Source organism: Frieseomelitta varia, unplaced genomic scaffold (genome assembly GCF_011392965.1).
Source record: "Frieseomelitta varia isolate USP_RPSP 00005682 unplaced genomic scaffold, Fvar_1.2 scaffold_665, whole genome shotgun sequence".
Lineage (NCBI taxonomy): Eukaryota > Metazoa > Arthropoda > Insecta > Hymenoptera > Apidae > Frieseomelitta > Frieseomelitta varia.
Window position 1 is genome coordinate 182,746 of NW_025110440.1, and position 23,816 is coordinate 206,561.

Genomic DNA, 23,816 nt, shown 5'->3' on the forward strand with positions numbered 1-23,816 from the left:
TTTGGTAATTGTCAAGACAGTCCTATAAATGAATGGGAATTTTTCACTTTAGTTTCTACGATCATGGTTACCAGAAATCGAAGTAAGTCACTTCGAAACTAATCTATCTAATTTTATAAAATTTCAACTTAGGAAAAGTATTGAAATAGAAAGTTAGAAATATTTCCTTTACTAATTACTTGTGAAAAAATACTTTGAAAGAAATGAACAACTCAGTTCCATCTCTTTATGTTCTTGCTATGTTCTTGCAGTCATTTTCAACCCTCTTATATTTCTCCAAAATTAAAAAATATCTCGAGCTTGAACGAAATGTTCAAATAAAATTTCACGACAAACATCTTCTTAGGACACTAGAAATCTTCCTTATTTCCCAAACTGAATTTTAAGGCTAACTCTTCAGAGACGATGCCTAGTATTGATGATGCACACTTATTGACAATTATCATAGGATTAAATTATATTAATGATAATAATTAGGCAGTTTAACAATCACTTCTATTGCTTATAAATACACGTTCAATATGAAATTTAGCATTGTTGAAAACAATGGCAATCTGCTGGTAGAAATCGCACAGAAATCAGTACGATTGTAGAACTGAGAGTCTGTAGAGGGTAGTTTATAAAGAGCTGCGCAATTCCGTTTTTGCTTCGGTTCCAAAGCGAATTTTATTTACACCAGTTACAGGACGAAACATGGAAACTTATTCGGCGGCGAGTATGCGATTTTTTTCAAGATACATGCAGCGTTGTTGCCGCGGTGGTGGCACAGCCTAAGGGTAGAAAAATCGCAGGATCTCGCATAGAAGAGGGAGGATCAGTCTTCAACAACGAGGACAAAGACAACTGCCGATCCCATTGTTCAGGGTCGATCGCGGTGCACTCCGATTCGACGGCCCGGTTCTACGTACCGTACATGTGCAAACAGGGTGATAATGTATTCAAGGTCCGCCCCGTTGCCGATGGTGGGGGTGAAACGGGGCGGCCCGCTCGCTATACGTACTGTAACAGATGTTAATTATCCCTTCTGTGTATAGTCAGTAAAAAAAAGTGCCCCGAGTCTCTCGCTCGGACATATCGTCCACTCGTGTTACCATCCCCGTTGAGAATGCCTCCTGTTTCCACTCTTCGAAACGATAGTCACTTGGCCCGCCTAGCGCGCACGCTCCAATCGCGTTCAACTTCCGTCGTGCCCGCTAGGGAAAATTCACCTTAATTCTATGAGAGCCTTTTCCGTTTGTCAACTAGAGTAGAGCACACTAAGACCTTTCGGTGTACGTATCCTAGTTTTCCTCTGATTTTCAGTCCCGATTCTATCTCTCAGTTTCTCGGATTTCTCAGTTTTTGGTACTTTAACGTCACTATTGCGTCGGACAGTTTTAGCTTTCTTTGGCTCTTTAATTTTGTACCTTAATGCTGCCTTTAATAAACTAATTCTTTGTTGTTTTGTTATCATTTACCATTTGAATGGTTTCGAGCTTTTCGCGAAAAATTATTAGTAAAACTATAAGAATGTGTGGTTTGGAGTCAAAAAAAAAAAAAAAAAAAAAATACAAACGCGACTCCGATTCTTTTCAATCTGCTGTATTATGTTACAACATGTATGATTGGATTATACATAGTCTTTAAATACTTAGTTTTAGTATCTAATATAATTTTGTCAACTTTCGTGCATTTTCCACGAGTTTTTCAAAAATTTATATTCCGATAAATGAATTATAATATGACAATGAAATAGTGGACTTTAAATTTTAATCAAATTGCAAACTTCACAATTAAGCACTTTGATATCAGTTGGAGTATAATTAGATTATAACATGATAAATAGTATAATGTCAGTTATTAAAATTGGAAAGGGAAAGAGACAATCATAGTTTCACTCCTGAATGAATAGTATCCGCCATAGTTGTCTATTACTTGTCTAAGCATAGTTTCTACGTTTGAAACTTTTCTGGATTTTATTCAGAAATAGTTCATAGTTCCATTCTTGAACGAACAATATTGGCCATTCGTACACACATACGTAAATATATGTACGTAAGTATAATTCACAAATGATTGGCGAATTTCGCGTAGAGATTGAGTTTGACGGCGAAGAGAAGTAAATCAAGAGTGACAGCTTGCATCTCGTAAGTCTACGGTAGAATGTTCTTGTCGCGGAGAGGGCAAGATGGAATTTCGGAGGGGCAACGCCGAGGGGAAAAATGGTTTCTTGTCGCGCAGCTGAGCGATTCGCGTTGCCATATTCGTTCGGCGAGTCTTAATGGACGAGTTTTAGTGCGGAAATAAATAACCGATAATGAGCCGAGCAAAAACGTTACTAATGATTTTCAGGCCGAATTAGGCGTGCCCGCGGATGCCTCCGACGGAGTCATCCAAATCAATTGAAGCAGCTAACTGGTAATCAACAGTCCGAACGTAAATGATCAACGATGGAACCGGGTAGCTGACTCAATTTCTCTGTCGACGAGTTTATTTGAAGTTCAATTGTTTTTAAATTGACAATTCTATTTTCTACGAATCAATACTTGGAAAGTATTGACGTTGGATGATTTTGTTTAAAAATTGAAGAGAAGTGGAAATTGATGACGAAGGCTACATTGTAATATTTGCGAAAGTATTTTTTTTTTTAGAAATACTATTCTATTACTAATTGATTTGAGAGCTTGATGTATTTTTGAGAGAAATTATTGATGATTAGTAAAGGAGGATTCTTCTGATTTTGTATGAAATGGATTCCTTTTATTTAAAGATGCATTTAACTGTTACAGAGTAATGTTTTTTAAAAATGTTTTTCACCAGTTATTGCAAATAACTGATGATTGAAAATAATATAATTTATCAATTAATTAAATAATGATTCTTGTCAGTGTCTCTGCTTTACCGTCTTCCAAAAAAACTACCCCATTAAACTCGTAAATTATAAAAGTAAGCTATGTTCTTAGAACTATGTTCTTAGTGAAGCTATACCTTCGACTCGTGAGAAAGAAATTTCTTTGACATTTTGTAATTTGTAACTTTATGACTATCAGTTAAATACATATTAACTCTCCATCTTCTAAGAAATCCGAGAAAATTCTCCAATACTTGTCTCTGCTACACTTGCAGAGTACTCGAGTCTTATTTAAAAGAAAAAAAAAAAACCAAAATTAACAGAGAAAAACTTGAAGAATTCAAATGAAAAATCCCAACCATCTCTTCAGTAAAAAAAACAAATTTCAAAGGAAACTTGAAAGTTTCAAACGCTCCCGTCTCAACGGCCCGTCTCCCCGATAAAAAGTTTCAATTCAGAGGAAAGAAATGCAAGACTCGAGGGAATAAAATTATTTGCTTGAGTCGCCAACTGGTACACTCGCCGTCGCCGATGACGGGCTCCAACTGCCCGAATTTCACGAATTGCCGGTTTCCGATGATCGAGGGTGAATTTGAAAGGAAGCGTCCCGACGAAAGAAGGAAACGTGAAACGGAACTGGAGTGTTTCGCCATTGGAGAAACGAATATTGTCCCTGGTTCCACGTTATCGCTGGCGGCCCGTCATCCTGCTCGGCTGACCGAGCAGCGCCTCGTATATCAGCGTAGCTTTTGTTACGACGACGTGCCTTTGTTTTCGCCTTGTTCTCGCGTCTCGGTGTGTTCCAGTAGTGCGAACGTGGACGACGGGTTTCTTGGTTCGGCAGCCTGTAACTGGCCCGGGCAATACACGGGGGTTTCGCTGAACTTGCTTTAACCCACTTTCGCACTGACACAGAAATAGATAACCGAGAGACGCGGTCGGTGAGTTCTTTCCGACGTTCCGACGATTGTGTCAGCTGTGCGAGGAACCGCCGTTCCTTCATTCTGATTGATAGTTTATTAACTGGATTCAGACGTACATGCACCTATTCCTATCGCGACAAGTCGAATACAAATACTTTCACGAAAAGAATATAGGGATATCGGCGAGTTTAATGCGAGAGACGATGCACGAAATAATTTTTACGTGATGAGGAACCAAATTACATATTTCTATTCTTTTTTTTTCAACGAGAGTTGAATAAATGAAAGAAGTATAAGAATAATAAATTTTAAATGTGGTAATGGTTCAGTGTTCAAGGGAATCTCGAAGTAACACCGTGTTAAACAACTCTGCGGTTTCGAATCGCGTTTTTATCTGATTCGTGGTACGTTCCTGTAGAATAAAGTAATAACTTTTCATTGTCGAATTTTCTTTTTGCTTCTCGGTTAATTGAAGCGAATAATGGAAATGAAATTTGTTCCTAGATTTTATGGGAACTGTTTTCTTTCGGTCAATTAAGAATTTTCCTCAGATTGTGCGAAACTTTTTTTTAAAATTACTTAGAAGATTTTATTATCTGTAAATAGGACAGGATAGGTGTAAGGAAGATATAATGCGTTAGAATCAGAGTTTTAGATTTTAATGTTGCTTACAAGTTCAAAGAACACATTTTTATTAATTTACATTGTATTGAAAGGAAAGGTCTGTTTTATATATTAAAAGTAACAGTTATAGAACGAACTGTAATAGAATTCCAATAATCCAGCATGCTAGGGACTTCCACAATGCTGGATTATCAAATATTATCGGATTATTACCCTGCATTCTGCATCTGTAATTTCACGTATAAAATTCAATGAATGAATGAAAGAGAAATCAGAAATAATACAGAAATTTACTTCACACTTGCATAAATACGTTTGTCCCTTTCTCAAGTTATTGTTCTATATGTTAGAATAACTAGAAGAAGCTAAAATATTCAATAAAACCAGAGACCTAATATAAAAATTTGCATCCTGATAGAAACTACAATAGCAATATCTTCAAAACAATAGAATCTTCGATTCTATTGTTATATTAAAATAAAAACTAAAATGTTCAATGAAAGAAGAACCCAATATAAAAATTTGCTGCTGGATAAAAACTCTAATAATAATAATTTATCGTCGCTCATTAGAACAACCAACTAGATAAATTGTTCACTTGAAAAAAAGAAAGAAACGTGATTTCACCACTGCCCCTGCCATTATATCCCGGGTATTATTAAATATCCTCTTTATAATTTCCACGACTTTTATATAGAAATAATGTGAGAATTACCCTCGATTGTTAAACATTACAAGTGTAAAGTGAAAATGAAACTAATCGGTCGATATGTTTCTGTTTCAGAATGCTTTGAAGAGCCGGCCGGTAGAGGAGATTCGAGATGTCTGCCGTAACCAGCCCGTACGGCCCCAGTAAGACGCTCCCTTTTCTAATGTACAGCAACCCCTCTCGTTACGATACTCTAACCGAGGAAACGTAGGCAGCCTTGCAATTGCATCACGCGTCGTCGTCGAACGCGTTTGATCGACTCGTAATAGTCGAGCGCTCCTCCAACGATTCCGAGAACGTTCAATTAACGTTCGTACGGCCCGGCTGAATTCTAATTAATGTTAAAAATTCATTCGCGACGAGAGAGCGGAATGCGTGGCCTTCGCCTGCCGTGTCCTCTAGTTAAAGATCGCTCGAGTTCGAGATTCGCGAGCAACGTTCGTCATTGACCACTGGTCCTCTCTTTGAGTTCTATATTCGAAAGAGAGAGAATGTTCATTCTAAAAAAAAGAATCTCCGTTGATCGAAAGCAATGTTCGAGATTGGTTTAGTGCAAAGTTTTGCGTTTCGGATCGAGAACGAAAAAGTAGGTTAAAATATGGAGGGTGATGAGCAGATTTTGAGAAATAAGAGAGATTTTGGAGTGTTTGGAGTTAACGATAAGATTTTTTATGTGTTATTGTTATTAACGATTGGTTCTTTGAATTCTATTTGAAGTAATAAATGTTTAAAATAAACGGAATCGTCCGATTTCTTTCATTACAAATATTTAGACTTCAAGGAAGATTCTGTCGTTGAAAATTTTCCAAAGTGGATGATCCTGATGTACTAAAATCTAATCAGAAGTCAACCTGTTTGATGAGAGAAAAATTCAATTCTCCAGTACACTGAAAGTGGATATTCTTCGCTAAAAATATTTAATCCTCCGCCGAGCTAAAACGATATATCTCTTCGATGTTAAATCGGAAATAAATCTCCCTACTTACAAAAATATTCAACTTTTTGCTAAACCAAAAATCGCGAAAAAAAAATCTTTTACTGTAGAATATAATCTTTCATTGGACGAAAATCTCTCTAATTGCAAAAAGAAACTCGCCACTGAACCAAAAATAAATCCCTCTTTTCACAAGTAAAGAACTCAATAACTCGCTCTACAATAAAGCAAACGTAATCGTTATGAAATAAAGTGTCAAAAATATCCCCCTAACGAGAGAACAGTCAGACAAAATGAAAGAAAAAAAGAAAAGAAAGTTGAAATGTAAACAATAAGCTAAGACCTCTGTGCTTTTTCCGGGTCGTAGGACCCAGAATTCGCCCGTCTGTCTGATGCACCGGTTGCTTTCCCATCAGCGGAGATGCTTTCCGACTCGGTGTACAACTACGCGACAACCCGGCGGGGGACCGCCGACCAGGACAGCGACTCCCAGTACGAGGGCCAGGCCCAGCTGCAAATCACGAGCATCCAGAAGCCGCGCAACAAGCGCAAAAACTTCAAGCCGATAAGCAGCCGGATGGTCGAGGTGTCGGATGAGTCCGAGAAAGATGACGAGGAGCTGGAAGCGTTGGAGGAGAGTTCCAGCGAGATATTGGAGTACGAGAGGAAGACGATGCTGTTGCCAGCGGAGGACAGGTCGAAGCAGAGGTTGAACAACAACGAGGTCAGCCCTATGGACCTGTCCGTTGCCACTAGGCCACCGTCCTCCGAGGCTGACGACGACAGCGGCGATTCACTTAGGCATAAGTTCATCCTCGAGCAGCTCAGATCTCAGAAACTTTACTCCCCTGGTACCGAGGTAAAGTTCCTTCGTTTCTGCTTATTTGTTTGTTTAAGAAACCAGCTCCCTTGTCTTCGTTGTTGTTTACACTTTCATCATGATTGATTGAATATAATCACAACAAACGTGTTTGAATCTAATCTAGGCACAAACGTTATTTCTGTCGTTTATTGGTTATTTGGTTTATTTGGTTGGTCAGTCAAGTTTTTTGCTTTATCTTCTTGAACTATTCCGGTTTGTAATTAATAATTTAAAAAAAAGAGTATTTAAGAATATTGTTTGAACGTTACTGATAACTTACAACGCAGTTAATTTGTTTAATTACCTACGACGCATGTTTCTACCGACATATATTTATTCCACAATCGTGAAATTATTTCAACCTCTTTCGTCGTCCAAGAATTAAAAAAAAAAACACAATTTTGCGCGAAAATTCGTAATTTAATGGCCAATGTATTTGATGGTGGCAGGCAAGGAGTCCGAATTCAGAATCGTCGGAGAAAAGTGGAAGCGGTGTTCTGGATACCGAATCGGGGCGATTAGACGACACTCCGTTCGAGGACGATCGAGCGCAGGATGGCGACGGTGAGACGGAGTGCGAGGAGAGGAAACCGTTCGAAGGAATGAGGGAGTACGCCGAAACGACCATGCAGGAGTTGTTGGCGATCTACGGTCTGGCGGGAGGAGAATTGGCCAAGTCAGTGAGCAGACAGCTACCGCCGACCTTTCTGAACCCACCGACTGGTCATCAGCCTCACGGTGAGCACTCTACTCGCTGATCTTGTTCTTTTCACACGTATGCATGTAACGACGCTGTCATACTACTACTTTTATTCTCATTGATTTCGTTAACGAATGGAACGAAGTTTCCCTGTTCAATTGTTAGATTGCGGATTTTCATGCGTTTGTGGGAAATTTAAAAATGTCACAGACGATACGCGAAGAATGTACAAAATGTCCGAAATACAGTGCATGTTGTGTCGATGTTTCATGGGAGTGAAATAATTTTCTTTCACTCTCTTTTTTCATTCAGTACGAATTAACATAAAGTATTCGCGGTCTAATGATCAAACTCTCAAGAAGTTGAAAACTCTTTTCTGGAGGTGCTATTGTAATTGTTAATTCCAGTCTTTCTTTGAAATTTAAAAATTCATTTCAACGTGACATTTTATTTGCAAGTTTCAATTCGTATTATTAAATTCTACTTTTCAACATTGAAACTTTTCAATATTTCTTTCGTCATTAAATTCTATTCTGTTTCATTTGCTGAAACATTGAAATATTTATTAATAAAAATATTTAAAGCTGAAGTACTTCTCATTAAAAAATACTCGATTATTCCTTATTAGAAATACACGATATGGTAAATTATCCAATCCATAATCACATAAACATCCGCAGTCTACTAACAAATCACCTAATCGAATTATGACCAGAGTTCCATCAACGAACCTAGCTCATTATTTTCAAACGTCTCTTCGTCCATGTACATTTATTTCTACCTAGCTTGCAATTAGAAGCAAGCAGGTTAACAGTTGTTAACGACCGTCTTACGAGAACAAACTAGAACTTGTCGTTCGACCGCGCAAGCCTTGGCCAAAGGCTATTAACGCGTGGGCGGTTCTCGAAGCGGAAGAAAGAGAGAAAAGAAAACCGTTGGCCCAGTGGATCCTCGATTTTCAAGGATCTTGTAAAATACCTCCATAGCTCGAAGAGAGAAAATATATAAAATATCGAAAGTCGGGCACGCTTGTCGTAATATTTACGATATTTAGCGTTTCACTTTGTTTTAAATCGTGTTCATGAAAATTGAGAATTACGTGGAAATAAAAAAATGGCACTTGATCGTTCCGAATCTGTATATATATATATATATATATATATATATATATATATATATATATATATATATATATATATATATATATATATGGTGAAAAATTCAAATCACTTCGAATAAAATTTGAAAACGTCTGAAAACTGTTGAAAGTTTTGAGAATCATGGGAAATGTTAAAAAACATCGAAGCTCTTGAACACGTTGAAAGTATTGAAACTCAAGTCCAAAACATTTATGCAAAAATTTTCCTTTGAACATAAATAGCAAAAGCAGCATTTGTACAATTATTCAAAATCTTCAAGAGTTTCGAACAGAGTTTCAAAAATTCAAATCTATCAAATTGTTAAAACGCTCGGAAGTAATTCGAGTTCTCACCGTCCTGGAAAATGTCGAATCGTTTCGAAACAGATATAAAACTCGATGGCTCGCGCGTCAGCTTCCTCGAATCGTTATTATTCGCGGCAGAAGTTCGCGCTGCCTAGCTGAAGAGAAATTGGAGGCGCCCTCGGTATTCGACGAAATCGTTAGTCGTGACGAATTGTGGCATAACGTCGGACGATTGGTTGGCATCGAATTCGGGGCTGGGCCACGAACAATTGACAAGTGTAGTTACTGGTTGATATTCGCGGTCGTACTTGGCGTAAAATCAATTTTACTCGGCCGCGTAACTGTTTTCTTCTTTCCTCCTTCCTTTTTCGTATCTGTCTTTCGATCGCCAAGCGAGCCAGAAAATCTTTGGCCATTAACGCGAAGTTACATTAATTTTAGATCGGATTAATTCAACTGGTGACGGAGATTTGTCGTTTCTGTTACAACAACGAAGAAAGAGAGAGATTATAGTTTGTCGATTATACGGCTGGTTGGTTCGGCTCTTCGATAGATTCTTCGGTGAAATGAGGTTACCGCGAAATCATTCTGATCGATCGATCAGAGTCGAGGAAGAGCTAACCGACTTTGTTATTCAATCGATCTCTCGTCCATGATCATTTACGTAGGTATATGAAATAATTTCGATAATGGTATTGGTGGACTGACAAATTGAAAGTCGTCGATTTTTGGGTTAGATGAACTTGTCTTTTATTTTACGTTAAATAAAATTCAAGTAATAATTCATGAAATTTCGTTTGTTTGATAAGAAAACTTGCAGTTCTTCTTCTTAGGTTTGTAATTTTAAATATGTTCGAAGTCATTCTCCGGGAATTTTTTCTTCTCCATAGATGTTTGTTTTATTTTCATAATTTTAAGTTTAATTTTAATTTAATTATGACGGTTTAATTGTTCAACTGTACCTTGTGTCTTAAGGGAACGAAATACAAAAAAAAAAAAAAAAAAAAAAGGAATAGTAGATAAAAATTGAAGACTTTCAATCTTTCAAAAGTATCTTTATTCCATCATATTTTCATAATCTTCTGATGATGGAAAAATTTTCAATCCTCCACGAGCCAATCCAACACCGGAAACTCTTCATGTAAAAAAAAAAATCTCTATTCTAAATCAGAATTTCTTCGTAATCTTTCCAAACCTCGGAAATTCTTCATCGATGAAAAAATTGTATCAGAGACTGACAACGAACAGAAACGAAATGAACTGTTTCTCCCACTATAGTTCAACTCTTTCTCAACTCCGATGAACCAAAACGTTGCGGAATGAAGCACCAATTTTCCCTCGTTCGCAGAAAATCAGGGACGGCTAGACTTTCTCGATTTGACTGTATGAACGTCTGTATGAAACCAGAACAGAATGGCACTTACATATTGCCAGTGCATCGCGTATGCGCGTATGCACGTGAATACGCGATGGTTCTCTCTCGCAAGATGGCCGACTTATAACTCATAAAGTCGGTCGGACCGCGCGCGAACCGTTGACTGTCTCGCGATCGATGGATGCCTTTGAGATCAGCCAGCGTCATCGTTTCCCGTTGCCGCGCGTCTCGCGTGGGTTGACAGTCTCACGAATTCCTCGCCGCTGTGTTCTGTTGTACGCCTCGGCCGGGCATCGTCTCCGTTTCGTTCACGTTGCAGGCTAACGAGTCAATTTCGCTATTCCTCGGTTCCCCCTCTCCTCCCGGCTTTTGCCTCGAAGACACTGGCCGTCGAGTTTTTGAATTACATTCTGCCACGGCTGATTGATTCATAGCCGAAGTGTTTGCCAGATTAACGTCTTCCTGGCGAATTGAGTTTTCTTTATTCGCGGCGGTGGCGGTGACAGCAGCTGGCTGCACGCTGCGTCCTCTTTCGATCGACGAAACGGTATTGGCGTTTTTGCTCGTTCTTGGATTCGTTCTTTCGCGAGTAATATGGAAGTTAAATTGTTTTCTTCTTTTTTCTGTTTTTTAATGATATTTGGAGGATGAAGTTATGGTCAGACGCAAAATAAATAATGGAATAAAAAGATACACAGACGGATAACGTGCGGAATAAAGTGCTTTTTTTATTGTAATACTTACGGTATCAAGATATATTTTTATTTATCTATTCTGTCTCTTTTCTTTATGGAAAATTTAAAGTTATGTAAAAATGAATAAAACGCAAGAAGTGTGCAGAGTAAAGTATATTTCTCGTAATATTTTTCGAGGAAAATGTTTCTATTTAGAGTTTGTTTCAAAGTGCAAAATTAAATAAAATGAATTGCAAATAACGTGCAAATAACGTGTCCACGTTTTAAATAATATTTTGAGTATATATGAAAATATCTCCAGTTAGATTTTGTTTTTTATAGAAAATTTTAATGTGCGAAATCAAATGAAATGCAAATAATACCTTGCAAAGTGCTTTTTGCTAATATTTAGAGAATAAATATTATCTCTAATAATCTATTTTTGTACTTAAAGCTGTGCAAAAGTAAATAACATACAAGCAATATGCATAGTAAAGTATAATCGTTTTATAATCGTTTGCACAGGATAATAGAAATGTCTGTTTCTCTATTAATATTCATGCGAATATAAATTTACATATAGTAAATATAATCTACGTATTACTAGCGAATCCAATGACAATACTTGATCATCAGCAAGCTAACTAATTCATTAAGGGTTAGTGAACGGTTTTAAATGAGTTCTTCTTTTTTTTTTTTTTTTTTCTTCTTTTGCATTGACGAGACGTTTAACCAATTCAACTTATAAATAAATAAGAAACAGTTGATCAAAACTAACGTCGATTATCGAATTCTAATATTCTTGTCAGTGCATACACGTGGAAGAATTATCCATTTATTGGCCGAGCGTATCGTGTATCGTCGGCTGAGTTTTTCGTTTACATATACGTGCTTTTGTCGCGTCCGGTTTGAGAACGATCCTTTCGTCGTATTCGATTAAACTCACGGTCCGTGGTACGACGCCATCCTGCCAATTACCAGAAAACTGACCGCGTGAAATCGAATGCGACATGCCTCGTAACTCGTCACCGGTGTCTGTTCTCCCTTCTCCTTCTACTTTTCGTCAGGAATTGGGAATCTTGCTGACACTACGTCAACTCCTTTCTTCTCGCTTGAGAATCGCTCGAGGCTGTGGCAAATGGAAGCACTGTCACGCGTTATTTCTTCATCAAGCGCCGGTAACGAGATTAGAGAGATATTGAGGATTAACCTCGAAGTAACAGACTTGCGACATCGGTGGAAGAGAGTGAGAATTCGTTTCTGTTCGAGAAACTATGGTTGTCAGTCGTCGTTCCGCGAGTTTAAATTTAAGTTATGTTTAAATAATTCGGTGAACAGCCTGGGATCGTTGAATTCGTTAGATTGAAACGCAGGATGTTCTTTCGAATGATAGCTAGTGGGTAGAGAAGATGAATATGAAATTTTGCAGTAATTAGATCTAACATGTATCTAATTTAGATCTTCTCTGTATACAAAACGTGAAACGATCGCAATAATTACTTCAAATTATGTACGCATATTTATTCTCGATTGTACCTCGCGATTACGTTTTCTTGATAAAATAAACAGCTAAATACAGAAATAATTCAGAATTATGTTTGATTTAATTGCTGCATGTAAAATAAAGTATCTACTGTACAGTAGATCATATTTTAAAATCTCACGTCACGTTAACGAAAAGTTAGTCTAGCTACATTTACAAACTGTTTTTATATTGAAATATTCATACTATAATGTTGCACATAATCTATGTATATAAAATTAAATCAGTTTCGTTTCTAAAATTAATATTTCTTCTCTTCCATTCTTTTCTTTTTTTTTTTCTGCAATTTCGTCCGAATATATATATATATATATATATATCGTAATAAAAATTCGTTACAGTGTTTGATCGTTATCGTCACACAAAAGATCATTGTTACAATAAAAATATGCTACATGCTACAGAAAAGATTCATCTCGCGTTAAATTATCCGGCCAGAATAAAAGAACGAGAGATTCAGCAACGAAAGGATTGAGCGAAAACGAGCGTAACATCAAAAGGGAACACAGCTCTGAGAGGAGCATCTCATTGAGCTTTCTTCTTATTATCCGATGTTTCACCTCCTCGTCTCCCACCAGAGTTTCGCCACCTACACTCGCAGACACTCGATGGAACAAAAGACTCTGGCGTTGCATCGCGGGGATTGATACGGAAAAAATCGAGCATAATTTATCATGTAAAAGCGGCTGGAACAGAAACCGCGTGTCGTCGTTGTGAATCGAGGTTTGCTGGTAGTGAAGAGAGAAGCGAGAAGGAAAAAGGAACACCGTGATCTCTTCTTGCCTCTTCAGACGTCCGTCTTTTCTATGAACCTTGACGTTCCATACGTCGAATACGTATATCCATTCCTTCCGTCAGGAATACATTAACCATTCAGGTTAACCCAGAAAATACGAGTTTACGTAATAATCTGGATAATCGGCTGGCTGGAAAAGGATCCGTTGCTACCTTCGAAACAGATGAATCTGGTGAAAAAGAGACGGGGAAGAGATTTCATCTTTGAGAAAATGAATATTAATTGATCGATCGGGCTAAATACTTTAATATTTAACAGCGAAGACAAGAAGACAAATTTCCGCGTGAAACAGTCTCTTCAACTGCGTCTATAAAAAAATAGAAAATTACATAAAAACCCGCGATCCAATTAAATTGGAAAGTGAACAAACGATTGTGTAGTCAACCTAGAACAATAATAAATTGCTCGATACTAAATGAATTAAGACTCGCGCTATCTCGTCAATGGCAAAAGAAAACACCTTCATCGCGCCGTTATATATATTTATTTCGGTGGACGAAGAAGCATCCACGTTCGAAGAGGAGCGAGAAGCGGGCCAAGAGAGCAAGCTCCGTAGTAATCCGGCGCGAAGGAAAGCAGAAAAGCCGCGGCTGGTGTCTAGTCTCGAGGGCACGGGTGGGGTGGAGGACAGCGATGCCTCCGTGAACCCATTAATCATTCCAGCCGGATAAAAGGCAGCATGGATGAAAAGAGAAGACGGACAGTCGGACGATAAAAAGAAAGAGAGAGAGAGAGAGAGAGAGACTTCTTCCTTTCGTTGGTTCTGTCGCTGTTTCGCTCCGATCGTTCTCTCTCACTCCTCCACGGAGCCTCGGAGGATCATTTTTTATTTTGCTTCTTTTCGAAATTCATCGGACGCTTCTATTGTCGGAGCTCGCCAGGAGGAGAAGAGAGGAGATCCTCCGAGGCGAGCGAGCGAGCGAACGCACGAGGCCTGACCGCGCGCTCTTTTCGACGGGGAGAAGATTCATTAACTGATAACGCCGATTCTTTCTTCGGACGTTCTCTTGTTGAAAATGATATCCCGCCACGGGAACCGGCCGCGAGCAGGAGAAGCCTTTTGGACACCTGTTGAGGCAACGCGCTTCAGATCCCGCGAACAGCATTCGGATTCGTATTACTCTGGGAAACGCGTGACGAACGAAGAGAAGATTTTTATAAGTTGATTTATTATTGGTGGTTCGTTTCTCATTCCTCTACTTCCTTTTGCGTCAATTGAATCCGGTAGAGTTTGATTTGGCCAAAGTTGAAATTGACAGAGGCGAGAGATTGTAGTAGACATTTGAAAACGAGGCAACGTTTCATCTTTCGGATCAATATTTGGAGCTACATGATGGGATTTAGTGTGACGATTGATCATTTTGAGAAGATTGAGTTTAGAATTTTTTATTCTCTAGATTGACAATCTGGAGACATCAGTGCGAAAATATTTCAATACTTTGTTTTTTGGGTTGATAAACGTTAGAATTTTAAGAAGAGGTTCATACCAGATTGACGAACGTCATTTCGGATTTTCATAGCAGGTGAATTTAAATTTTCATTTTATATAAACAGAGCTCAGAAAGCCTTTCTAAACATCAAATTCAAGGTCCATGAATATTATCCTAAAACTCTCGCATTTTCACTCTACACTGAAGCACTTTAAATATTATTACTGCAAGAAATTCTCTCACGTAAGAATTTCAATCATAAACGTGAAACGATTTATCATACTCGTATATTTATTTCTCGTATATTTCGCTCGATACAGGTCGAATCTGACAACTTACTGTTTCTTCTTCGTTCATTCATTTCACTGTGATTACTTCAGAATCAAAGAACTTCCGTTAGAAGTCAACTTATGTACATTGTAATTAAAAATTTCCATCAGGAGTAAAATGCTGTCAGTCCTCTGTGCATACAGGGAGCGGGAGAGGAAATCAGCTGGCTCGCTTTTCAACGAGCATTCTCAGATCGTTTCCGATTTAATTCGAGACTTTGGTCGGAGACTGGATCAGCACTGGCATTAAACGGGACCATGGAGAAGGAAGAGGGGAGGGGGATCGTTCTGGTTACGAGCTTTTATGTCTCCACGTGTAGGCCACTTGAGCACGTAGGTATAGAACGTAGAGGTACCGAGACGAGGAGTAGCGCGACGTAGGTCTGCCACGAGATCGAAATCGGAGCTCCTTCCTCGCTGGGAGACAAAAGGGACCCCGATCCGGATGACAGGAGGTGTCGGGAACCATTGGGATCGGCGACCTGTTGAATCCCTTCGTTCTCTCTCTCTCTCTCTCTCTCTCTCTCATTTCTTCGTTTTCTCTCGTCTGCTCGCTCTCGCAACCTCCAACGAATTCTGCATTTATTGTGAAAGAAGAAAAACGAACGGCAGACGAGGGACCGAGGCGCTTCTCTCGAGAGGCCGAAATACGTTAACCCTTATCTTACCGTTTCACAAAGGAGGATTTCGGAATAATCGCGAGACTGGGCCCCCACGTGGGTCCATTATTGACCCCTTCTTCTTCTCCCAGAGTCGGATTTAATTGAATCGGTGCGTTGAGGAACGGGGTCCGTTGAAAGACTAAATATTATATGCTTCAAATCATGGTCATTCGTTCGTAAATATCTGTTAATCAATTTCTACGCATTTCTTCATTAAATAAATTCAATTTTTTGTTAAATATCGTAGGTACGAACGGTGTATCTTGGATAGTTTGTATATTTTTGTATATAATTGATTTAATTATAATAGCATAAAAATCTGCAGTCTAATGATTAAGATATATAAGATATAAGAATAGTTGGATTTGTGTACTGTCTTTGAACTCATGCCACTTTCGTAAGGTAAAGAATTGAAAGAAACAACACAGTTTGTGGAATGAAGAAAAAAGGCTATTTATCAACGTGGTTAAACTCTGCGCGTAAATCTTCAACAATTGAAGTAGGATCATTGGGTTCTGTCGCTAAACTCAAGTCGCATTTCAGCCAGCGAGCTAAAACAAATAACACAGTAATAAAATGAAATTATTTATAAACGTGTAAACTATTGTTCACAAATCGTCAGTTCTCTTGAAATAAACACAAGTCTTCAAACTCAAGTCACTTTTTAATCAAGAGATTTTTAAAAGCAATACCAGCAACAGAAAGAGATTATTTGTTAACGTGGTTTAAACGTGTTCTATTCGGGTTATCGTTAGAAAAAAAGTGCCTCTATCAATGGCAAATCTTTTTAAATTACTGTCGTTTCTAATATCGTAGCCAACAAATACTGTGATATACTTGAAAAAAAGCTTGCATTGTACGAATCTACTGTCTATCTGTAAGCAGTCAAATCTACATTCCTTCTTCGACTTTCCAATTGCTAACTTTGCCTGTTGATTACGAATACGATTAAACAGACAGAGACACGGCGATATCTTGTCAGAATATCGTTACATCGAATTCAATCGGGGGAATGATCGATCGTTCTTTCAAATGACGGAAATACAGTGACAAGTACGGTATAATGTACTCGGATTTAAGCAATAGTTTGTCATAAATAATTCACATTATATTACTAAAATATATAATTGACTAATTTAGAGTTTCGAGTATTCGAATCTCTTTTAACGTTATGTAATTAGCGATACAAAAGACATTAAATAAATTCTCAATTCGTAACAATAAATTTGGCAATGCAAAATGATGAGAAACGAAATGTAATCGTTGCCTGTAATTTTCCTGTGATAAATTTCCAGAATTTATTTAATTTATTTGATCAGTTTTCAGAATATTCCACGTTCAATATAAAATAGTTCAATATAAAATGATCGAGAAATGAAATGTTGAAAAAAAAAACAAAAACAAAAGTATATATTCCCAGCATGAAACGTATAAATATTTTTTCATCTACTATAAAATCGCAAATGAAACGTTGCGTTTTAATGCCTGTTCGTTAATGAGTTAAACGCGACAATACGCCGTGGAAAAGTAAAGGAATTCACAGAGACGTCAACTGGGATCGCGGAACGTTTTATGGAAGCTTTTATGAAAGCCTTTACGAGCCATGTTCCGAACTAGACCTGCTTCTGTTGAACACGTGAGGTCTTCTTCTTGTATACACGCACATATACATTTGCATCTCCTCTGCTTTTCTTCGTCACATGCTCGATAACGTTTACGATTCTCTTTATGGAAAAATCGAATAACGTTTTCAACACACAGAGAGAAAGAGACAGAGAGAATTATGTGATTCGTCTTCTGGCCGAGTCTATTGGCGATGTCCGCTTCCGGGTCAATTGGATCTTCTTTTTTTGTTCGTCAATTAAGTTCTGAGTCAGACACCAGTCGGAGAAGAGATCCGTGAAGCCTTGTTGACGATGACACGGTCGTTTCTGGTCAAATTATTTCCCTTCGTGTGCGTCGTGCGAGAATTTTGCGTGTTTCGTGGAATTACTGCCAATTTACGTAGTAGGTCTTAACCTTCTGATAACAAAATGACGACGAAATTAAGAGGGCTTGAGAATTACGATTAATAATTTGATTTCTACTTTAATTTAACTTTATTCGTCGTGATTGAATTTTCATTCACTATTTGTCGAGATATCTGATATTGAATAATAATTTGATTTTTATTCCAAATTAAATTTCATTAATACGAATTTTAAATTACAATATCAATAATTTCAAATAAATAAATCTATAAATTAAAAGAAAATCGTTGTACGAAATGTTATATTCTCCAGTACAATACTCGACATCGTGTTCGTTTCAAGTGAAAGAATAAACGAATGCATTAAAAATTGATCAATCTTCATTCCTGGATCATTGAAAATCCACAAACTTCACGATTTTCTTATTTTATTCTTCTTCTTCTTCTTCTTCGTCCAAGATCCTCGATCAAAAGTATCTCAATTCCAACTTCGACTCGAACGTTTTGCCAAGTTAATAGCTTTCCATAAAACGAGGGAAAAAGTGAGAGTCCCTCCCTCAGAGTTCGTTGTTCTTTTTCTCTACTGAGAAATTAACACGATCGTCGAGGTCAATGGGCGTTGAACGATGAAAGATGAAAACGAATATCAGACCGTGCTCCGAGAGTTTTTCACCCCCTACGATATTCCCGGCTCTCTCGGTTTTTCTCCTCTTTTTACTCTTACTCCAGCCGGCATCTTGTTTATTTTGCCCGTCAGCCCGCTGACACTCGGACATTCGTTTAAATTTAGAATTCAATGGGATCCTTTTTACGCGGGGCGCACTTTCGCGCCATAACGGATTCTCCTGGTTCCAGCATCGGAGGGTGATTATTTGTTTAATTCCGGTCCAGCGTCGATCGCTCCTCCACGTTGTCACTCGAAACGCGATGTAAATATTTTTATTGCTCCTCCACGAAATCTTCTCTCTTCTCGCGTACTCGTTTCGACTCGTTGAGCTTCGTTCTGAAATTTATAATAAAATTTGAAGTTCACGCGCGTGATGAAACACAGTGACAACAATGGCAATAACAATTCTTTTGAGATTCGTGCAGAGTATTGATTTTTAAAATCTTTTAAATTTTATAAACAATTGTGGAAGAAAGAAATTAAAATAATTTTTCTCTGAGAAAATTTCACTCTCTCAATTAACTTGTTCTTCTCGTTGTTTATTTCAATGTATTCCTTCGCGCGTTTAAATAAATTAAATCAATTAAATTAAATGATTCTAAATTACACGAACGTTTAAACATACTGACTGTGTACAGAGCAAAATGAATTCAAGTGCGACAAAAAGCATGCGAGCACGTAAACTGTCAGTTCTCGTCCGTTTTGAACGAACGAGATCAAAGTGGCTAAACCATCGAATTAAAAATAAATCGAGAACGCGAGTACGTACGTACGAGTACGTTGAAGAGACACGAGACGTGTTAATTTCGTGACACGCGAAAATCGTTTTGATTGCCTTATTTCCGCGATGTCGGTTCCTTTTTTCCCCTCCAAGGATCGCGAAGCATGAATTTTACAGCCGCCTCTTTGCACCTACTGATCGAGACACGCGGCACCGCTTTATCTCCACGAATACCGGTTTCCTCTTTAGTGGATTTTACGTCTCTTTACACGGATACAAGGAAACGGATCAAAGATAAAACCGTGCAATCTGATTTTGCTCTCTCTGCTTTTGTTTCAGAGTAGTGCAATATATAGAGATATATTTATTTGATTATATTTACATAATTGACAGTAAAGGTGAAAAATTCATCTTGCGGAAAGTTTCGTATTGAAGTTTTAGAGTGATCGAGACACTCTAAAACATTTCTATTCAGGAGAGAATTGCATTGAATTTCGTAAAGTACAAATCGTCAGATTTATAAAACACGGTGAAGATTATTAAAAGACGCGGTATATTCTCTTTCATTTGTAGTTAAAGATGTTGGTTCAATAGCGATTTAGACATAAAAATTTGAAAATTGGAAATTCGAAGAACAATGGTCAATTATTTGGAATAATAATCGAAATGAGCCAAGAACAAAGCCAAGCTTATTCAAAATTAATTTCTGTATTCTAACATAAACATAAAAAGAATCAAACATATATTTCTTGTAATTGCAAGATTAACAATATTAATCCTTCAAACTCGAATTTTGGCGTAACACGTTGTACGTTTCACTCTTTTGATCACGTAAATCACGTGTGAAACACCGTTTCGTTTCCGTCGAATCCGTGATAACATAATCTCGGACGATCGATCGGAGGTGTACTCGCGTCGAGCAAGCAGATAAGGATCGAGAGAGAGAGAGAGAGAGAGTGAGAGAGGTGTTTAGCCTGGCGTTTCACGCGAAAATCAAGTAACTCTCTCTATCGCGAGTCGATCTATCGACGATCTAGAGGAAACCTGTCCCGGCCGCGCTTCACTGATTTACGCGGGAATTCGCACGAGTCGAACGCGTGGAAACGCGAGTCGTATACAAAAGACGAGGTGGAGTTTCGTCGGATAAGATCTGGAGAAAAATGCGGTGGAAGATCGCCACGAACCATGTAAACCGGGGACGGAACGAGAATATCAGATTGTTGGCCGGTTTCGCGAGCCTGTAGAATTATTCGGAATTTTTGCGATCGAAAGTTGAACGAGATATTTATCGGGCTCGTCTATCGGACTGGTCTCTCGATCGTTTCAGCGTGATAAAAACATCATGAATGAATATCAAATTCGAGCGAGATTTTTATGTGACTTGGAACTTTGATCTGTGGCATTGTTGTACGAAAAATCGAAAAATAAGAGAGCGAACGAATTATTGTTTATATAAAAAAATTTGTGTTGGAAAATACAAAGATGAAAAATGCACCAAAAAATGATCGAAGATTTCAATTGTAATATTGTGCACGTGAATGCGAATTGTCAACTTTGAACTGCATTAAAGAGGAAGAAATTTGTTGTGAATCGTGTTAAGAAGATTTATAATAAAAATGTGGGAACTTTGTTCATTGGTCAAGTCCTGTGATATTTGTTAGAAACATTCAGCATTTAGAGAAGATTGAAGATATCCTCCGTCCAATCTGGACAATTTTTAGATCAATTTTAAAGGAAACTGCAAGTGAAAAATACTGTAACAATTGTGTTCTAAGAATTTTTTAACTTTACAGCAGGAGTAACACACATATTCTGTTTCATTAAATAGATCGTCATCTTTCATTTGGTGTAACAGAGATTAACACGAATATTATTTATCATAAATTGACGTTTGAAACGAGTATTTGATTTTCAAGTTACTTAAACCAACAGACTATCTAATAAACTAAATAATGGCAGCCCCTTGGGTTTTTCATAAATTTATCAAATAAAAAGACCACGGTAATTGGTTCAATTAAATGCACATCTTGAAGAATCCACGCACGGCCAGAATTACGATTCGAAGAGCAACGTTTCACATATACACCAACCTGATAAAGAAAGAGAACAGTCAGATGAACTGTATGCGACATTTCTGACGAGTCCACAGAAAGAGAGAGAAAGAGAAGAGGGGAAGCGCGATCGTCGTTATCCGATGGGTGAAACGGGGCTTCATAACCGATAGAAGAAAAGACGACCATGGTGTGTCCATTAGCGTTACCACGGAGGGCCAAGCGGAGGGTCGATTAATTTTTCAAACAATCCCACTGGCGGACTCATCGATTCGTGGCCCGAGATAGCCAGGACCTGGACACGTCTGACGTTAGAGAAAGAGAGAAAGGACCCATTAGGCCCCGCGGCGCGGAGGCCCCTGGCTGCCCCTTGTCAGTCTCCGAAAACCAGAAAGTCAGCTTGTCAAATTAATCACGGATGACCAATCCATCAGCAGGCATTCCTAGCCGAGGAGAATCTTTGCTTAGCTCTTTCTCTCTTTACCTCCTCTCTCTCCCCCTCTCTCTCTCTCTCTCTGTCTTCGTTTTCTGATCCTCGTTCTATAGGAGGACAACGACAGCAACGACGGAGGATTTCGACGTAGCTTCTGCCCCCTTTTTTTCGGGGAAACGTTATGGTATGCGTGCGTAGCAGCAAAGGCAACCTGACGCTTCTTCTTGCGGCTCCTTCTTCTCTACGTATGGTACGTCTTCCTTCGTTTCGCTCGGCGGTTGTGTCGTGCCTCTTTGATAGATAATGTTAATGCAGAGAGGAGGAGAGGACATAGTGCGCGAGGCACTGCGATGCTTCTGGATGAGTAATGTTAACCCTTGTGCGTTGTCGGACCCGGATCAGGGGAAGTGTTTGCGCAACCTTCGGGTTGGAAAGAGAGAGCTAGACTCTCGAGAGTTTTTCTGACGGTGGTCTTTAGATGGATATGTGGGATATTGTAGAATATTGTCGTTGATTTTGATTTTTAAATTCTTTTTATTCCTTTTGTTTGATGAGGGTGGTAGGAAGTGGATGACGGGAGGCAGGGAAGCTTGGTAAGCTTTTACACGTGTGGACGTGTGTCTTTTGTATATAGTACATTACAACATTTTATAGTATTTGGAGGTATATTCCGAATACTGTACATTTTATCTTACATTATTTTCTGCATGATGCATTGCAGCAACTAAGAATTACTACTTGTCAACTGGTACTATTTTTATTTAATATCATAATAGTGTAAACTTTATTATAGATAGAGGATAGAACAAAGGAAATTAGCGAGCATCATTTGTATGAACAATTTGTTTCCAAACTTTCTAATTTTAGTTCTCTAATTTATTTTTCAGAAAAGAATCTCGTTGTTCAATTATATGACGGCTGGTGAGAAAAGTTCTATAATAGGGTAGTTCTCCATACGTTACAGCTTCTAATTATGTCATCATGAATCTGCAAACAAAAATTTACATACGAAATACATAATACTTCTTTTTAATGAGCATTATTCCATTTAACAGATAAAACCACGAATGCACGTTGAATCGTGCGACTTTAATTTTTAACGCGCCGAATATTAAACTGTGCGCCTGAGTAACGACAAAAGACAAAAGTGGATCGAAAGTTTTTTTTATATTCTTCCGAGCAACAGAATATTCTGCTTCGCGTTGCAAATTGTTCAACGCTCGTAATCAACGAGTGTGAACGTATTTCCACGACGTGTACGCGCAATCAAATTCTAAGAATATTGAAATAATCTCGCTCACTTCCCTCGTACACGCTAGAACGTCATTGCGACGTTAGCATTGTATATTTTCCCAGTATTCCGTCGAAAGCCGTTGCCAAGGATAAAATCCCCGTTTCTGTGTTTGTTGATACGGCCGGTAATTACGAATCACTCCGGATTGAAGCGACGCGTTTCTTTGGCTGAATTTCGCCCGAGACACAGACGAAAAGGGGAGAAACATGGACGCAGGCGTGTCTCGCGACCCTTGTCGTGGCAGTACGTTGCGTGCTAGACTCAGAAACACATGGCCAGTCGTAGTCTTTCGACTACGTACATATCGTACAAATATATGTTTCGAGAACGAATGAACCGAGTAGTATCGTCATTTCACCTCGCTACATGTTATTTCAAGTAAGTACGCGTTAGTTCATTTGAACGTGAAACTGATTGTCCCCTAGATTATTTGACTGTCAAGAGAAACTACGAATTTTTCTTCAAAGGATTACAAGAAATGAAGAGTTACAAGTGCAAAATGAAAGATGAATTTTTCTTTTGTTTCTCAAATACCTTCGAGCAAGCTCTTGGGCATCGTTCGAATAAAATAATTGAGAAATGATTATTTAAACGGCGTGTCGTCTTATCTGAAAATAATCCTACGTCAGTTTATTTGAACAAGTCAATGCAACGAAATGATTACGTTATTTGCTCATCCAGTAAAATAATTTATTTCGTTTGTTTCTACAAGCAAGTTTCTCAATTGCTTTCTTGTTCTACTGAAGCTTCACCTTCCGCTAGAACTATTTTGTTACTTTGTTTCAATTAACACGAACCGACTATTTGATTTTCTCTCAAGACAAAGTTACTTCTTTAAACGAGAAT

General features: G+C 38.2%; 1 protein-coding gene across 5 annotated transcripts in view; it reads left to right on the forward strand.

Annotated features, from left to right (window-relative positions):
• The window catches only part of LOC122535037 (zinc finger protein castor homolog 1-like), a 142,790-nt gene that overhangs the window by 57,378 nt on the left and 61,596 nt on the right, over positions 1-23,816 (forward strand). For 4 of the 5 annotated variants that reach the window (XM_043666198.1, XM_043666197.1, XM_043666196.1 and 1 more), the window contains 3 exons: positions 5,162-5,229; positions 6,437-6,879; positions 7,332-7,620. In XM_043666198.1, the coding sequence (XP_043522133.1) occupies positions 5,199-5,229; positions 6,437-6,879; positions 7,332-7,620 (763 nt within the window). In that variant the 5' untranslated portion in view covers positions 5,162-5,198. Of the gene's footprint in view, positions 1-5,161; positions 5,230-6,387; positions 6,880-7,331; positions 7,621-23,816 lie in introns of those variants that run through there. The other variant, XM_043666199.1, reaches the window with a different exon arrangement.